The sequence below is a fragment of the Sorex fumeus genome, unplaced genomic scaffold (assembly GCF_029834395.1).
Source record: "Sorex fumeus unplaced genomic scaffold, SorFum_2.1 ptg000095l, whole genome shotgun sequence".
Lineage (NCBI taxonomy): Eukaryota > Metazoa > Chordata > Mammalia > Eulipotyphla > Soricidae > Sorex > Sorex fumeus.
The window spans coordinates 9,673,980-9,688,878 of NW_026606152.1; the positions used below are offsets into that span (position 1 = coordinate 9,673,980).

The 14,899-nt window shown below is 40.4% G+C and overlaps 1 protein-coding gene across 3 annotated transcripts in view; it reads right to left on the reverse strand.

Annotated features, from left to right (window-relative positions):
- ZDHHC20 (zinc finger DHHC-type palmitoyltransferase 20) overlaps positions 1-14,899 on the reverse strand; it is an 83,698-nt gene that overhangs the window by 15,037 nt on the left and 53,762 nt on the right. For all 3 annotated transcript variants that reach the window (XR_008795027.1, XM_056132927.1, XM_056132925.1), the window contains exons 5-8: positions 10,905-10,974; positions 9,851-9,883; positions 9,057-9,177; positions 2,497-2,623 (exon numbers count right to left, since the gene is read on the reverse strand). Coding sequence is in view for 2 of the 3 variants with exons in the window: in XM_056132927.1 (XP_055988902.1) it covers positions 2,497-2,623; positions 9,057-9,177; positions 9,851-9,883; positions 10,905-10,974 (351 nt within the window). In the remaining variant the exon portion in view is untranslated. The remainder of the gene's footprint in view (positions 1-2,496; positions 2,624-9,056; positions 9,178-9,850; positions 9,884-10,904; positions 10,975-14,899) is intronic.

A 14,899-nucleotide genomic window follows, 5' to 3' on the forward strand; every position in this document is an offset into this window, starting at 1 on the left:
AACAAGTCTCACGATGGAGACGTTACTGGGCCCGCTCGAGCAAATCGATGAACAACGGGAGGACCGTGACTAGACCGTGACTAGAGAAGCCATTACTAATAGTATTGTAAACAAAAATCTCAATTAAATATAAAATTTAAAAAAATTTCTATTTGTCTTTTTTTTGCTATAATCACAACAAAAATTTAATGTTAAAAAAAACCCAAAAACTCCACGCATAATTGTGTTTTATAAAAAAAATAAAGATTGATAAGATAGAAAAAAGAAGCCATATACAATGAAGTATATTAGAGTAGGAAAAAGGCAGAGCCGAAATGATGAGATAGTGGTCACATGAGAACAACCCACTGAAAATTTTGGAGGTTCTTTCTATCCAAATGACTATGTTTGCTTGTAGAAATTATCTCCCAAATGAAAGTTACTAGCTTGCCTTGTTTGGGATGATGGCGTTCACTTGAACAGAGAAACTGAAGATGGGCAGCTGTGGCACCCTACAGGAGACAGTCAAGTATCTATGAAGGCCAGAACAAACACTGGGGAAGAGCAGTGGAAAGCTGGCCTCTATAAGAGTGTGGAACGCGGTGTGTAAAGGCAGTGGTGTGTCAGGGTAGGTAACACAGATAAAAACACCTGAATACAGGCACAGCAGGAAGGCACTTGTCTTGAATGTGGCAAATCTGGGTTCAATTATGGTCCCCTGATCCCTAAGCACAGAGCCAGGCAGTTTGCCCTAAGCACTGTTGGGTGTGCCCCCAAACAAACAAGAAGACAAACAAAAACCAGCTGAATGGGCTGTGATCTCGGTTGCTGGTTTCCACCACACTGTTTTCAGTGGCTCAGGGAACCACCAGGGCTCTGCCCAGCTGTGTTGGGAGAGGGCAGGGGATAGATAGTCTTGGAGGCCTGTGACCTCATCACTTGAGCATTCAGAATTTCTTTTTGAAAAACTAGAACAGAAAATACTGGAGTTACTGCATGTGGTGGAGGTAAAGGGCCATCTGGTGGCATTCTTGACAAATGTGTGCTTAATTAGGTCAGGAATAAAACAATGCATTTCTTACTGTAGTTGCTGCCAAGACAGTCTGAATAAGAGGGTTTAAAGGGAACACTGGGTTTCTAATGCTCTCTTCTCTCCAGCATTCACAGGGCTGGGGTGGGACAGAAGTGAGGCAGTTTGATAGGAACTGTGGCAATCTCAAGTGTTTCTGACCCACCCACCAAAGTCCTACCTGGCTTCATCAGAATGGTGCCAATTCCCCTAGTGGAATCTGCTAGCTGAAGCACGAGGGGAAGTGGTCTGAGTGCTAGACTTTGCATGTAGGTACTTCCTGTCATCTCTAATCAAAGGTAGGGAGATGGCAGGATATTCTGTGCGAAGCAAGTCAAATTAATAAATATATGATAAACCAGAATGAGGGCATGATGAAATCAGAGGCGACTAGACAGTGGAGTAGGAAACAGGGCATAGAAACATCTTTGCCCTGGAAGACATTCCATTTCCCCTAACTCCTAAGACACGAGATGAAGTTAATCAAACAGAAAAGAATCTAAGTTTCCCTAAAATATCTTCATAGTGATATTAAAATCTATTCTCCTGCTACATACATAGCTGGATCGTGGCACCTACAGTCTCTTTCTTAGGAAACATTTGGACACTGCGCTAGCTGTTGCTGTATTTCATTTAGAGCACAGTGGTGCTGCTTAGAGTGAGGAGATTTACTCCATGTCTCTTTAGGAAACATTGATTCAATTCTTTTCATGCCATTCTAAATTCCTCCCTTATATTTTATAAAGAGCATAAAAGGAAAATTGCTGCTATTAGTGCTACAACACGGTCAACTGAAACAAAAATAGAAATGATTAGCTTTATTAAAAGATGTGATTTGCAAGCTGCAGGGTACCTACAGAGATCACTGAAATCAACAAGGAAAAAGTAAACATATTTTACTTTATTAACATGTTTTAGCTAAAAGCTATGATGACATTTTTATTTTGAAATCTATGAATCAACTTGCTCATAATATGTAGATCTATCACAAATTGACTTTTCAAAAGATATCATATAAACACAGAAATTTTATTAAAATATAGAGAATTCAGTCAGTCAGTGCTTGATACAGTATGCACTAATACGAACAAAGGCAATGTAAGTTCCTCAACTGGCTTCACAATGAGCCTTGTGGTGAGATAGCACAACAGATAGAGTGCATGTGCACAGACAGAGTGCAACAGATAGAGTGCACGTGGCCTGGCTCCCAGAACTGCTTTATGGTACCCTGAACCCCACTAGGAGTGAACCCTAAGTACAAAGCCAGCAGTGAACCTTGAGCACTGCTGGGTATTGCCCCCAAACCAAAATAATAAGCCTCAATATTCACTGTATCTATCACAGCTAACAGAGACTGCAATTATTTATCATCTGACAACAGTCTTGGAGACGTAATATTCATTTGTAGTCATTTCCCTAGATAATGCCTCTGACTTTGTCTTGCTTACCTATTGTTGTTCTATTTTTTCCGACCAGCCAGCAGTGGTAACTGAAAAGTGACAGGACACTGATGAAGAACATTGTAGACACAAAGAAAAGAAAAAGGATGTGGAACTTGGCACGTGTAAGTTCATTCTGAGAAGAGCAAAAAGCAAAGTTAATTTTATGAACAATCAACCTTTCACATATATATTCTTATTGCTAGTTCTTTCTAAAGATGGTTGAATCTACTAAAATATTCGCCTGCTACAAAGAGGAAAATAGTGAAAATATTCAAAAGGAACCATTTCAAAACAGAGAGCTATCAAAGTAGTTTGCTTATATTTAGGGTTAGAAATTCACTTTAAAAATGACAATGAGGGAGCCAGAGGACTAGTGCAAGCAAGTAAGCAGCTTGCCTTGCATGCAGCTGACTCTGGCTAGACCTCTGGTTCCACAGGTGGTTCCCTGAGGCCCTCAGGAGTCAGACCTAAGCACAGGGTCAAGAGCAAGCTGAGTATCACCCAAAACAAAAAAAGGGGGGCCCACCTCCCCCCAATACAATGAAACATAAAAAATTTAATGATACAATAAAAAGATGGATATTTAATGTTTCTTGTTTTTTTATGTTATGTACATATTCATCTATCCCCAATATTGGGGATGATTTAAGCTTCCTCCATCTATGCTAAAACACTGACTTATATGGGCTACTACAAACTAATTGGGAGGAGTTTATTTTTGCATTTCTGTAGGTCTCTGGTTTCTAAACACTACATATGCCCACATTCTCAGCTGCTTCAAGTCCTACCTTCCTTACCACTGATCCTTTCCTACAGAGACCCTGAAGCAGAACTAGCAATTTTGGTAAGTCAATTTACCACAAGGTTTAGTGAATGACACAGTTTCTGCCTGTTCTTTTATTTTTCTTTTGTGGGTGAGGCCTCCCGATAAGCGCTCAGGGGTCTCAGAGTGCTCCCATGGACTCTCTCCATGATGCTGCTCTGGTCCTGCAGGGCCAGTGGTTACATCCAAGGCCATGTGTGGCAGTGCTCAGGGGCCTCCAGGGCTGGACCCCTCAGGGAGTGTTCCGGGGAGCAACTGGTGCTGGGGATGGAACTGGGATCATGGAACACACAAGGTAACCTGACCTCTGTACCATCTCTCCAGCCACCCATTCCCCATTCTTAAGGCTATGTTCATTTTAAAGGAATCAAAAGTCTTATCACTCTGTTTGCTTGTTTTGTAGCTATACCCCCGCAGTGCTCAGTGCTTGCTCCTACCTCTGTGCTCACTTCTGATGGGGCTCAGAGGACCATATGGGGTGCCAAGGATTGAAAATCCCAGTTGGATGTCTGCATACAAGGCAAGCACCCTACCCTTCAGCCCTAAATCAATAGCCCTCAATCAAATTCAGCCCTGAATATTTTTCCTAGCTTTAAACTAGAAAATTTTAGGGAAAAAATTGTGCCTTTGGGTCAGAGCAACAGTACAGAGGGGAGAGTGCCAGCCTTGCACACAGCCAAGCCAGGTTCAATCCCCAGCACCCCATATGGTCCCCAAAGCACCGCCAGGAGTAATTCCTGAGTGCAGAGCCAGAAGATCTTGAGCACAGCTGGGTGTGACTTCAAAACCAAAACCAACCAACCAAAAACTGTACAATGTCCCTTAGTCAAGAAGGAAGCCTAAAATAAAACCATACAAGACTAATCACTGACTTAAAAGGGATCTATCTTGCTCAAAGATTATGCTAATATTTATCTTTTGTTCCTCTTTCCTAGAGTAACCAAATTCCTTTTAAGCCTTTAAACATATGGAGTGATTCTATCTTCCCAAAGAAAAAGCAAAGGAGTGCTATACACATTCACCATAAATGCTACAAAGAGCCATGACAAGAATGTCATGTTAGTAATAGATTTTACCTTGGGACAACTCTCTGGAGATTTCCTGCGGCAAAGCTTGTACAAATAGAGACAATGTATTAAGAAAACAACTTTGATACAAATTACCCTGAACATTTTTACAGATCTTTCCTGCTCTGATGGAACCTAAAGACCAGAGCTCTTGGAAGGTTATAAACATTTTCTCAAAATATAAAAAAAGAGAAAACAGGTAAGAACATTTAGCTCCTAGAGTGGATTTCAGGTCCACCTTTAATAAACACTTTTCTACCCAATTTTTTATAGTTCTAAGGGAAAAATAAAGCATAAAATTTTAGCAAACACCTTGAAAAACATTTCTAGTGACCAGTTTCTAAAATGAGATTTGGCATTTCTTAGGTCCTTCACTGCTATTGCAACAACTCTGGCACTTCCCTCTTCCTGTGACTTCCTGTCATTGTGCAATGAAACGTTCTGAGCAGCTCATCCTTATGGATTCACACTGCATGGACATGGAGGGATTAACACCAGCCCAGATGGTAGAGTTCACAACACACGAGGCTGAAGGAGTATCAGCCATGAAGACCACCATCATGTGTGAGGCTCATCACTGACCAAAATGCCAGTAATTGAGACGCAACTGGTTTCAGATTGTCAATCACTGTGGTCCTCTGCACTGAGATCATATTACTTCTATGGTCCCTGCTGAACTCTGGGTAAAAGTCACAGTCCTTACAACACCCTCCAAGCAGTCACTCCTCCCACAGCAGTGACACAAATATGGCAGGAATGCTCCCGTTGTCGGGAATTTGCTTTAAAGCTAAGATGTTTTCTGTCTGAAACACTCTTTCAAACATCCATTCATTTCCTTCAAGCCTGCTCAAACATTATCTTCTTCCTGAATTCTACCTTGAACACTTTTAAAGAAAACTGAAACATAATCTACATAGACAGTGTTGTACTAGCTTCAGGTGTACAATAAATCCAGGTGACATCCACTGTCACCGTTACTCTTTTCTTGTGACAAGTCCTTGAAAATCTGTTCCAGACACCTTCAAACCTATTTGCTCCGGTCACTGTGCTGTCTGTCACACCTTGGCACTTTCTCTGGCCACCTTTATTTACTTTTTCCAGGTCCTACCCACTTCTCAGACCACCCAGCAGTACTCTGTATCTAACTCCATAGTGAGATCATGTGCTATTCATCTGTCAGATTTCATTTAAGTGAAATGGATGACTTCAAGGCTCATCAAATTTGTGGTGAATGGCATTTGCTTCTTTACAGTGGCTGAATAACATTCCATTACAAAATATATCTGCATATCTGACCAGGCGTATATGCATACCACATTTCCCATATCCCACTGATGGACACAGGCTATTTCAGACCATAACTAATGAGAATAATGCTACAATGAACATGGATGTGGCAGGTATCTTTTATACCCAGAAGTAAAATGGTTGAATCATATGGAAGCTCTGCTTTGATTTTAATTTTTAATATTTTAATGTAATGAAAACAATTCCCTTCCCCCTACATTCTTCTCTGGCTAGGACTGCTAATAATGGTGCAGATGAGTCTCTCTGCCTGATTCCAGTGAATGTGTTAGCTCAGTGTTGCTATATGGATTTTACTATGTTGAAATTCAGGCTCTCCATACCCATTTTTACTGACCTTTCCATATACAGATGTGGAATCTTAATAGACGTTTTTTCTATCTATAGAGATATTGAGATATCCATATTTGGGGGGGGGGGTGATAGAGTAGGTGAAGTCACACCCAGCAGTGCTCAGGGCTTGGATCCTGTGTTTTAGAGATTATCTTGGTGGGCTCAGGACTGAACTGGGTACTGGAGATTGCAAGCTCCCTAACCACTCGCAAAAACTTACATTTTAAACACCATCACTGGATTTTTATAGAGCAAGTATGAAACTTTTTTAAAAATTTTTTTTCTGGGGGACCACCCCTGGCAGTGACCAGGGCTTATTCCTGCTTTGCACTCAGGAATAACTCCTGATAGGATTGGGGGACCATCTGAGATTCTGGGAACTGAACACAGTATGACCACATGCAAGGCACATGCCTAGCCCCTGTGCTATCAGTCTGGCTCCTGAAACTACTTTTTAACTACAATAATACCCACCAAATATTTCTTTGACTCCCCAGTCTTATCACAGAAAAACTCCAGAGATTTAAAAGTAAAATCAAAAACAATAAAAATGCCAAAAGAAAATTTACATAAATATATTTAAGTAAATTTATAAAAAACACACTTAAGTCAGAAAAAATAGAGAAAAGGTACTGCTTTTAAATTTAAAAAAAAATCAGGAAATAAAATATTGAAGTGCAACTTTCACAATACAACTTCCGCCACATAATTGTCACACCAGTCTACTTGCTGCCCCTGTGACCTTCCCCAGTGCCAGAGTACACAGTCACAGTGGGGCGTGACCCTGCTCGTCAGGCGGCAACATATTCATCAGGGACAGGCAGATGCACAATCCATTCATTCATTCATTCATCATCCTGTTAATCGTCGATTGCCTCGAGCAGGCCCCAGTAACGTCTCTTTCATCCTAGCCCTGAGATTATATTCAAGGCTTTTTAGGAGAATGAGACCCATCATTGTTACTGGTATTTGGCATATTTGGTGCGCCACGGGGAGTTTGCCAGACTCTGCCCTGTGGGCAGGCTATATTCGATAGCCTGCAAGTTTGTCCAGAGTAGGAATCGGATAATGAGATATCATAAAAAGCACAATCCACCATCTTGAAAACCAAGCTCAAGGCCAGAGTCCTCAGCACACCCTTTCAGTCTTTTTTAGAAAGCTACCTGGTGCGGTTTGCTCAGGGCCTGCTCTATGAGAGGTATTGGTACTGTCACTTAACCAACAAGGTCGCAGGTCAGGGGAAGCTGGCCAGAGGTGAAGCTACTAGGAATAACTTATATGACATACTCTTCTCATGCTAACTGTGCAAGTCATCTAACAGCAATAGATTGAAACCACTGACTTGTGGTTTTTTAGTTTCTGCAGCCACCTCACGAACGAGGTGATCCAACTTCCTCATGAAAATGATGTAACAGGAAGCCACTCCCAGCGGCCAAGCCACTATCATGCAGCCACAGTATCTCTGAGTAATCGAGTCCTTTAAAAACCATGTGCGCTATTTCTACACCAAGGGGTTGATGAGCAGTTACCACCTATTGATGCCCTCTAGAAATATGAAGTGTCTGGCTTTGGAACTGTTTTGCATGTGGGTAATTAAGCGTCAGGGCCTTTATACCACATGAAACAGTGTGAAAGGTTCAAAAAGATGGGCATTCAAATGCACTACATGGTCTGAGGATGGTGCACTGTGTCAGAGTGATGGAGGAAATGCATCTTATATGAACTACACCAAGGAAAGCATCTCACACAATGAGACGAAGGACAGCAGAATCTTGACTTAGGAGGTCACAACGGAGACGTTACTGGGCCCACTTGAGCAAATCGATGAACAAGGGGAGGACAGTATAGTGCTATTTTTTTTTTAATGTGGAGTACTGCTATTTATTCAGCCACTGATTAGCTGATTGAATTGTGCATGAGCTCCACCTTACTTTTTTTTCATTTTTTATAATTTTATTTATTGAATCACCATGAGAGCAGTTACAAAGCTTTTGGGTCTAAGTCTCAGTCATACAATGAAACACCCGTACCTTCACCAGTGCCCATTCCCCACCCCCAACAACCCCAGTCTACCCCCATCCCCCTACCTGTGGGGCAGATGATTTCCACATTACTCTCTACTTTGATTACATTCAATGGGGTCTGGCCAAAGGCACAGCAACAATTTTGGGGTATCTGGAAGTCTGAAGGCGCCATCAGGCTGCTGATGTACTCGCCTCACAGGTATAGATTGACCTGCTGGCGGCACCATACCCCCAGGTTTGTACTTTTTACAAACAAAATACTGTAGTAAATTTTCTCCAGTGTAGAATTTCAACTATAATGCACCAAATAATGTTTTATTTTCCCCAAGACCAGCAAAATGTTCACTAAACTGTCATAAAGAAATGATTTGAACTATTCAATTTTAATATAAACAAGGCTTCACATAATAATGACTTGACAGAAAACATAAGACGACAGGACTATAAGATAAATGTTGGAATGATTTCTGAGTGCAGAGCCAGGAGTAAGCTCTGAGCATGGCTGGGTATAGCCCTCAGCCCCCCTCACTCCCCCCCCGCCCCCCCGCTAAAAGCATCAAGTTTCATAAAATTCATTAAAAAAAAGGCACTTGTTTCCCCTAAAATTGATATAACCTATGTTAAACTGGGGCTGAAAATATTTTGGATCACTAAAAGAGCTAACCATAACCTGTTTAATATTTATTTACAAAGAAACATCTATATATAAAAGTAAATTATCTGCCCTCTCATTCATTATAAATTCTAATTAGTAAAACAAGGGCATTTACTCATAATAAAGAATGTAATACTTTATAAATATGGCATCTGAAAAAGTTTTATTATTATTATTTTTCCTTTTTGGGTCACACCCTGGCTCTGTACTCAGATATTACCCCTGGCGGTGCTCAGGGGACCATATAGGATGGTGGAAATCAAATCCGGGTCAGGCACGTGCAAGGTAAACGCCCTACCAGCTGTGCTATCGCTCCAGCCCCAAGTTTTATAATGTTTAAATAGAGAAAAAAGACTTACCGTCCAAAATTTTATAAAGTACTGTAAAACTGTTGCAGCCACAAAAAGGCAATATAATAAGGAATAAAATAAAAACAGCAGGAAGAATTTGTAATTAGAAAATCCTACACAGTTATTCACCCTAGAAGAATAAAAAAAAAAATCATGCTGTTAAAAATAAGACAATTCACAAACCTATGAACTCAGACTATAGGACAGTGTTAGCCAGAAGGCAGGATAAGTGGGCTGTGGGCACTCGATGCTAGCTTAGAGTCTCAAGATAAAACCACACAATAACGTGAGCATGCAGAAATAGTTAAGTGGTAGGTATTCTTGATAATCGCAATGATAACAAAAAAATTTAATCATTTCTTTTGCTTGTCTGTTTTTGGGCCACAGCTGGAGGTGCTCTGGGCTTTCTCCTGGCGGGTTCAGGGAACCGTGGGAGGTGCTAGGGATGGGACCAGGGTTGGCTGTGTGCAAGACAAACACCCGACCTCCTATACTACTGTGCTGTATTCAATTGTACTCAAGTGTGCATGTCTTTTTAATAAATTCAATAAGGACTTTGGAATTTTAATATTAATTTTTAATATAACTGCTTTAGTAACAATTAAAAGTACTTAGCATGAGCTTGTGCATACAAATGTAAACTTATGGAGTTACAACATATATGTGTGGTATATATATAAAGCCAGATCAATATCGAGGTCATTAAACTGACATGTAAAACTTAGAAACTCTGAAGCCCATCACTCCCAAGTCTCTCCTACTTCTCCGCCTGCATACATGATTTCCTCTACTTTTATACATACCAAGGACAGTGGTGATCCATCTTAAGAATACATCTAAGAAAGAAATAAGCCGAAGAAAATAAATGTAAAAATTCTAACTTAAGAAAATCTGACTTCAATTACTCTCTATACAAACACATCTTAGAAAAACAAATCATTAAACATCAGATTTGAGAAAATTTCTGACATTTCCACAAACATTTTCATTAGTAAGAGGTAATAATTTTTTACACTGGGGATTCAAATGAGCATAGACACATCAAGTGACTTGGTAGATAGGTTCAGTTTACAAATCTGTTGAGGAAGACAAAATGAAATACAATTTCTATGTTACTTTAGAACATATTAAATCAAAGATAAAACCTGAGAGGCAAGTTTGTTCAAATTATAGGGAATTACAGATGATTATTTTCCCACATTATTTATACACTTCTATTCAATGTATAAGTACAATTATACATTTATAATTAAAAAAATCCCTAAATTTTCCTCCTTGCTATTATGTAAACAGTACATATTTGGATAAAATTAGACCACAGTTCTTCCTAAGTAAGAAAGCAAGTGTGTAAACCCTCAGTATGTTACTCTCAGGATGTCAAATGGCTTATGTAAAGTTCAGGACTAGCTGGGATTCCTAACCTAGGAATCTTTCTTTACCATGCTATGTTCTCACAGAGCACAGAGAATAAAAACTTCCCTATTTTTCTGAGAACATTGCCATGGGCGATAACTGAAAATATTTCTATGGTTAATTAGGTTGCTATGGCAACATGAATGATAACTGCAAATCAAGGTTTCTAAAGAAGGAAGCAAAGCTATATATGACTCACTCGTCAATATTATTTTAAACATATGCATAGGAAGTATGTTTAAAAAAACTGTTACAATTGGTACAGGGACTTCAAAGTCTCCTTTAACATATGAATAATTTTTGTTAGCCCTGCATGTATACCAAATAATGGGAGAGGATGAAGTGGCATTTTGCCCAGAACCATGTAAGTTCCTTTCCTTCCATCAGCTGTCACTGAGTGACCCCAGGCAAAGCCTGGGGGGGTGGGGTTCGGTGGTCACTTACCGGTCACATGCTGAGCAGTGGTGTGCTCGGTCAGGTTTGATCAACTGACATTTTTCACAATATCGAATCGCTACATTGAAGAACCAAAAAAAAGCTGTTTAATGGGCGTTCACCTAATTGGACATAAAATTTGCTTTTATTTTAAAAATAAACATGCTGGGAAATTGACAAGTAATAACCTTTAAATAATACCAAGATGCACTGGAGTACTTCTGAAATCAGAATGTCAAGAGATGGTCCTTAGGAATGTTGTTCATCTAACAATGGCACATAAAAAGCAAATCCATTGTATGCATGAAATTATCATTAACAGTATTGCAAATCATGGGGCCTTAATAAAAAACGGAAGGGAAATCAACTCCTTCCACAAAATTTTAATACCAGTGATGGTCAATTTATAAATTCATTTAAAACATAACACCTACTATTTGACAAATACTATCTCAGACATAAATCTCCATTCTCACAAAACATTTCCTCTATTGAAGAAAACACAGAGCAACATAAATAAGTTAACAAAATGATTCTGTAATTGAAATAAGGGAGTTAGTGAATCACATAGGTATTTAAAAAGCGGACCATAAGCAGAAAGAACATGTCTTCAGGTAGAAATTTGTTTTAGGAACTGCTCCATGTAATTGGAGAGAATTAAAAAAAGGCACATCAGATGGACAGACAGAAGCAAGGTCAGATGAGGCTTCTTCTCCCAAGTCATTTTAAGACTCTTGATCAGCTGAGATCCACCATGATGAAAGCTTAATTAGAATTCATTCATAAGCTGAGATTTGGTTTTTATTTTCTTGATTTTTATTTATAAAGTACAAATAAACGACAAAATATATATATCTGAGATTCACGAGGGCACTGTTCCAAGACATTATTTTTTTTCATTAAAAATCTTTTTCTTTGGGACTGGAGCCATAGTACTGTGAGTAGGGCATTTGCCTTGCAAGTAGCTGACCCTGGTTTGATCCCTGACATCCCCCGAGCACTGCCAGGAGTAATTCCTAAGTGTAGAGCCAGGAGTAACCCCCCCAATACTCACCCCCCACAAAAAAAAAATCCTTAAATCCATTACTTTGCTTTTAAAGATCACAGTAAGATAGTAAGATACTGTATTTCCAAATAAAAATACTATGGAAAGCAAACAAATTGCACAGCAATTTTGCAACCAGACTTTATATAAGGTCCTTTCATAAACAGCTGAAAGTTATATAGATTTGAATATTAAGCTGACAAATAGTCCATCTCTTTAGTAGCAGTTTCTTTGGGAACTATCTGCCTGGCCTATGAGCCACCTTCAGCACAAAAACTGTTTCAGACTCTAATTTGTTCTGTGCAAATCCAGCCCTCCCCTTTCAGTTCACACTCTCCCCCGTAGGCATTAAGCACTGGGCCTGAGAGTGAATGCACCTGGTGCTGGAGCTGTGAACACTGGCAGTTGTCCTGGTGTGTAGACTGGGTAAGTGAAAAACAGCTGGGGGTCGCTGTCAAAATTGAAGCTATAGACAGTGATAAGCAGGGACAGCTGCAGTCTCCTTACATCTTCTCAATGCTGGGACCCAGTTCTTTTTTCTTTGCTTTGCTTTTTGGGTCACACATGGTGATGCTCAGGGGTTACTGCTGGCTCTGCAATCAGGAATTACTCCTGGCGGTGTTTGGGGCACCATGTGGGATGCCAGGGATCCAACCTGGGTCAGTCCTGTGCAAGGAAAATGCCCTACCCGTTGTACTATCACTCTGCCCCCTCTCCCCCATTCTTTTTAATAAATCCTGTCTTTACTTGCATAGGCTTATAGGAAATATTTACTAATTCCTCATACTAATTCCTTTTGGAATCTTTTGTTATAAGGGGTCAATAAGTTAAAAGCTTAAGTTATTGTTACTTAAAGTTTTTAAGTCCTTTTGTTTGTATTTTAATCCACCCAGCAGTGCTGAAGGCTTATTCCTGACTCTGTGCTCAGGGAGCAGTCCTGGGGATCCCTGAGGGATCTATCTATAATGTGATAAGAGGGATTGAACCCTGGTAAGCTGTGAGCAAGGCAATTGCCTCACCCATTGTACTACGGCTCTAGCCTCTCTTGTTTTCTTCAATTTTTGTTTTTTGCTTTCTGGATCACACCCAGAGATGCTCAGGGGTTAAGTCCTGGTTCTGCACTCAGGAATCACTCCTGGCGGTGCTGACAGGGAGAGGGGCATATGGACTGCCGGGGATCAAACCAGGTCAGCCACATGCCAGGCAAACTCCCTACCTGCTATACTATCGCTCCGGGCGCTGGCCTCCTCTTTGTATATATAACAATAAAATGCATCACTTTCCAGATCTGCATTAACAGATATAGGAGAAAGATGCAAAGCTCTTTGAGTTTTGAACCACTGGTGGAGCTGAGAGGTTACTCTTAGGGCACTGCTGTGTGATTGGGGATGGATCCCTGCAGTGTTGGGAAGAGCTGGGTTGCCAAACCACTCAGCTCTCCTGTGTAGCCTTCAGAGCAGTGGTGGAAGTCACACCTACTGCCTGGAACTCTCCAGGTCACACAATCTGTAGTGGTTAATATTACTCTATTCCAACTGTTCTATGTTAATCGCACACATATTCTGCAGTGCTTCATCACATATACACAATTGCTATATTGGAGAGGTGGCAGCCTCTGGGAGCAGCCAATGGAGAGAGAACTTCAAGTTTCACTCTGGACCCTTGGAGACATTTACTGAGATAATCATGTATGATATAATTTAAGCAAAGATTTATTTTTAATTTTTATCATTTTTGGTTTTGGGGTCATCCCCAGCAGTGCTCAGGAATCAACCCTGGTGGTGCTCAGGGGACCATATGGGATGCCAGGGATCAAACCTCAGTCAAGTGCAAGGAAAATACCCCACCCACTGTACTATCATTACAGGCCAAAACAAAGATTTCTTTAAGATGAGAGAAACTTCTACAAATCCACTTAAAAAATGAATAGATTATACTTCACTAAGGACCTATAAAAATTATTTTGTCATGTTAGACATTAAAGAAATAAAATTATGCCACAGAGAAAAAAAGTTATAAAGAACTTTCAAAGATCTCCATTCTTTAATCTCTGTTAGTTTTAAGACATCCGAAACCTCAGACTGGCCAGAGTGACAGTACAGCGGGTAGGGCATTTGCCTTGCACGCAGTCGACCGGGATTCGATCTCAACATTCCACATAGTTCCCTGAGCACTGTTGTAATTCCTGAGTACAGAGCCAGGAGTAGCCCCTGAGCACTGCCAAGTGTGACCCAAAAAGGCAAAAATAAAACAAAAGGACAAAACCCCAAAACTTCATAGAGGATGATTTGCCCAATACTATGTAGCTAAATGAAGGTAAGATCGGAAGTGGAAGCCAAGGATCCAACTTTCCTTTCCTACATACTTCACTCAAAGTTCTTTTATGGGGGAGGAAGGTAAAGAGTCTTGGGCCACACTCTGTGGTGCTCAGGACATTCTCTTCGCTCTGCACTCAGGAAGCAAATCCCAGGGGACCATATGGGGTGTCAGGGATCAAACAAAGGTCATCTGCATGCAAGGCAAGTGCCCTACACACTGTACTATCTCTCTGGTACCTCCAAGTTCTCATACTGCTCTGAAAAATCAGATGATCTTGCTATGAATCAATTCCTAAAACAAAATGTGCCAGAATATTATGTAATCTCAGGGGTTCATAAAGTCTCTGAAATCTTGGAAGATGTGAAAACATCCAATCTATAGAACTCTAACAACTAATAATTGTTATAAGTCCTAAGCATTGCTGGGTATGGCACCCAAATCCTCTAAGATTAATACAGATTTTTAAAAGTGGCTCACTTTACTTAGAAGTGAGACGCTTTTAAAAGCCTGTATTAAGGCGCTGGAGTGATAGCACAATGGGTAGGGTATTTGCCTTGCACGTGGCCGACCTGGGTTTGATTCCCAGCATCCCATATGGTCCCCTGAGTACCACCAGGAATGATTCCTGAGTGCAGAGTCA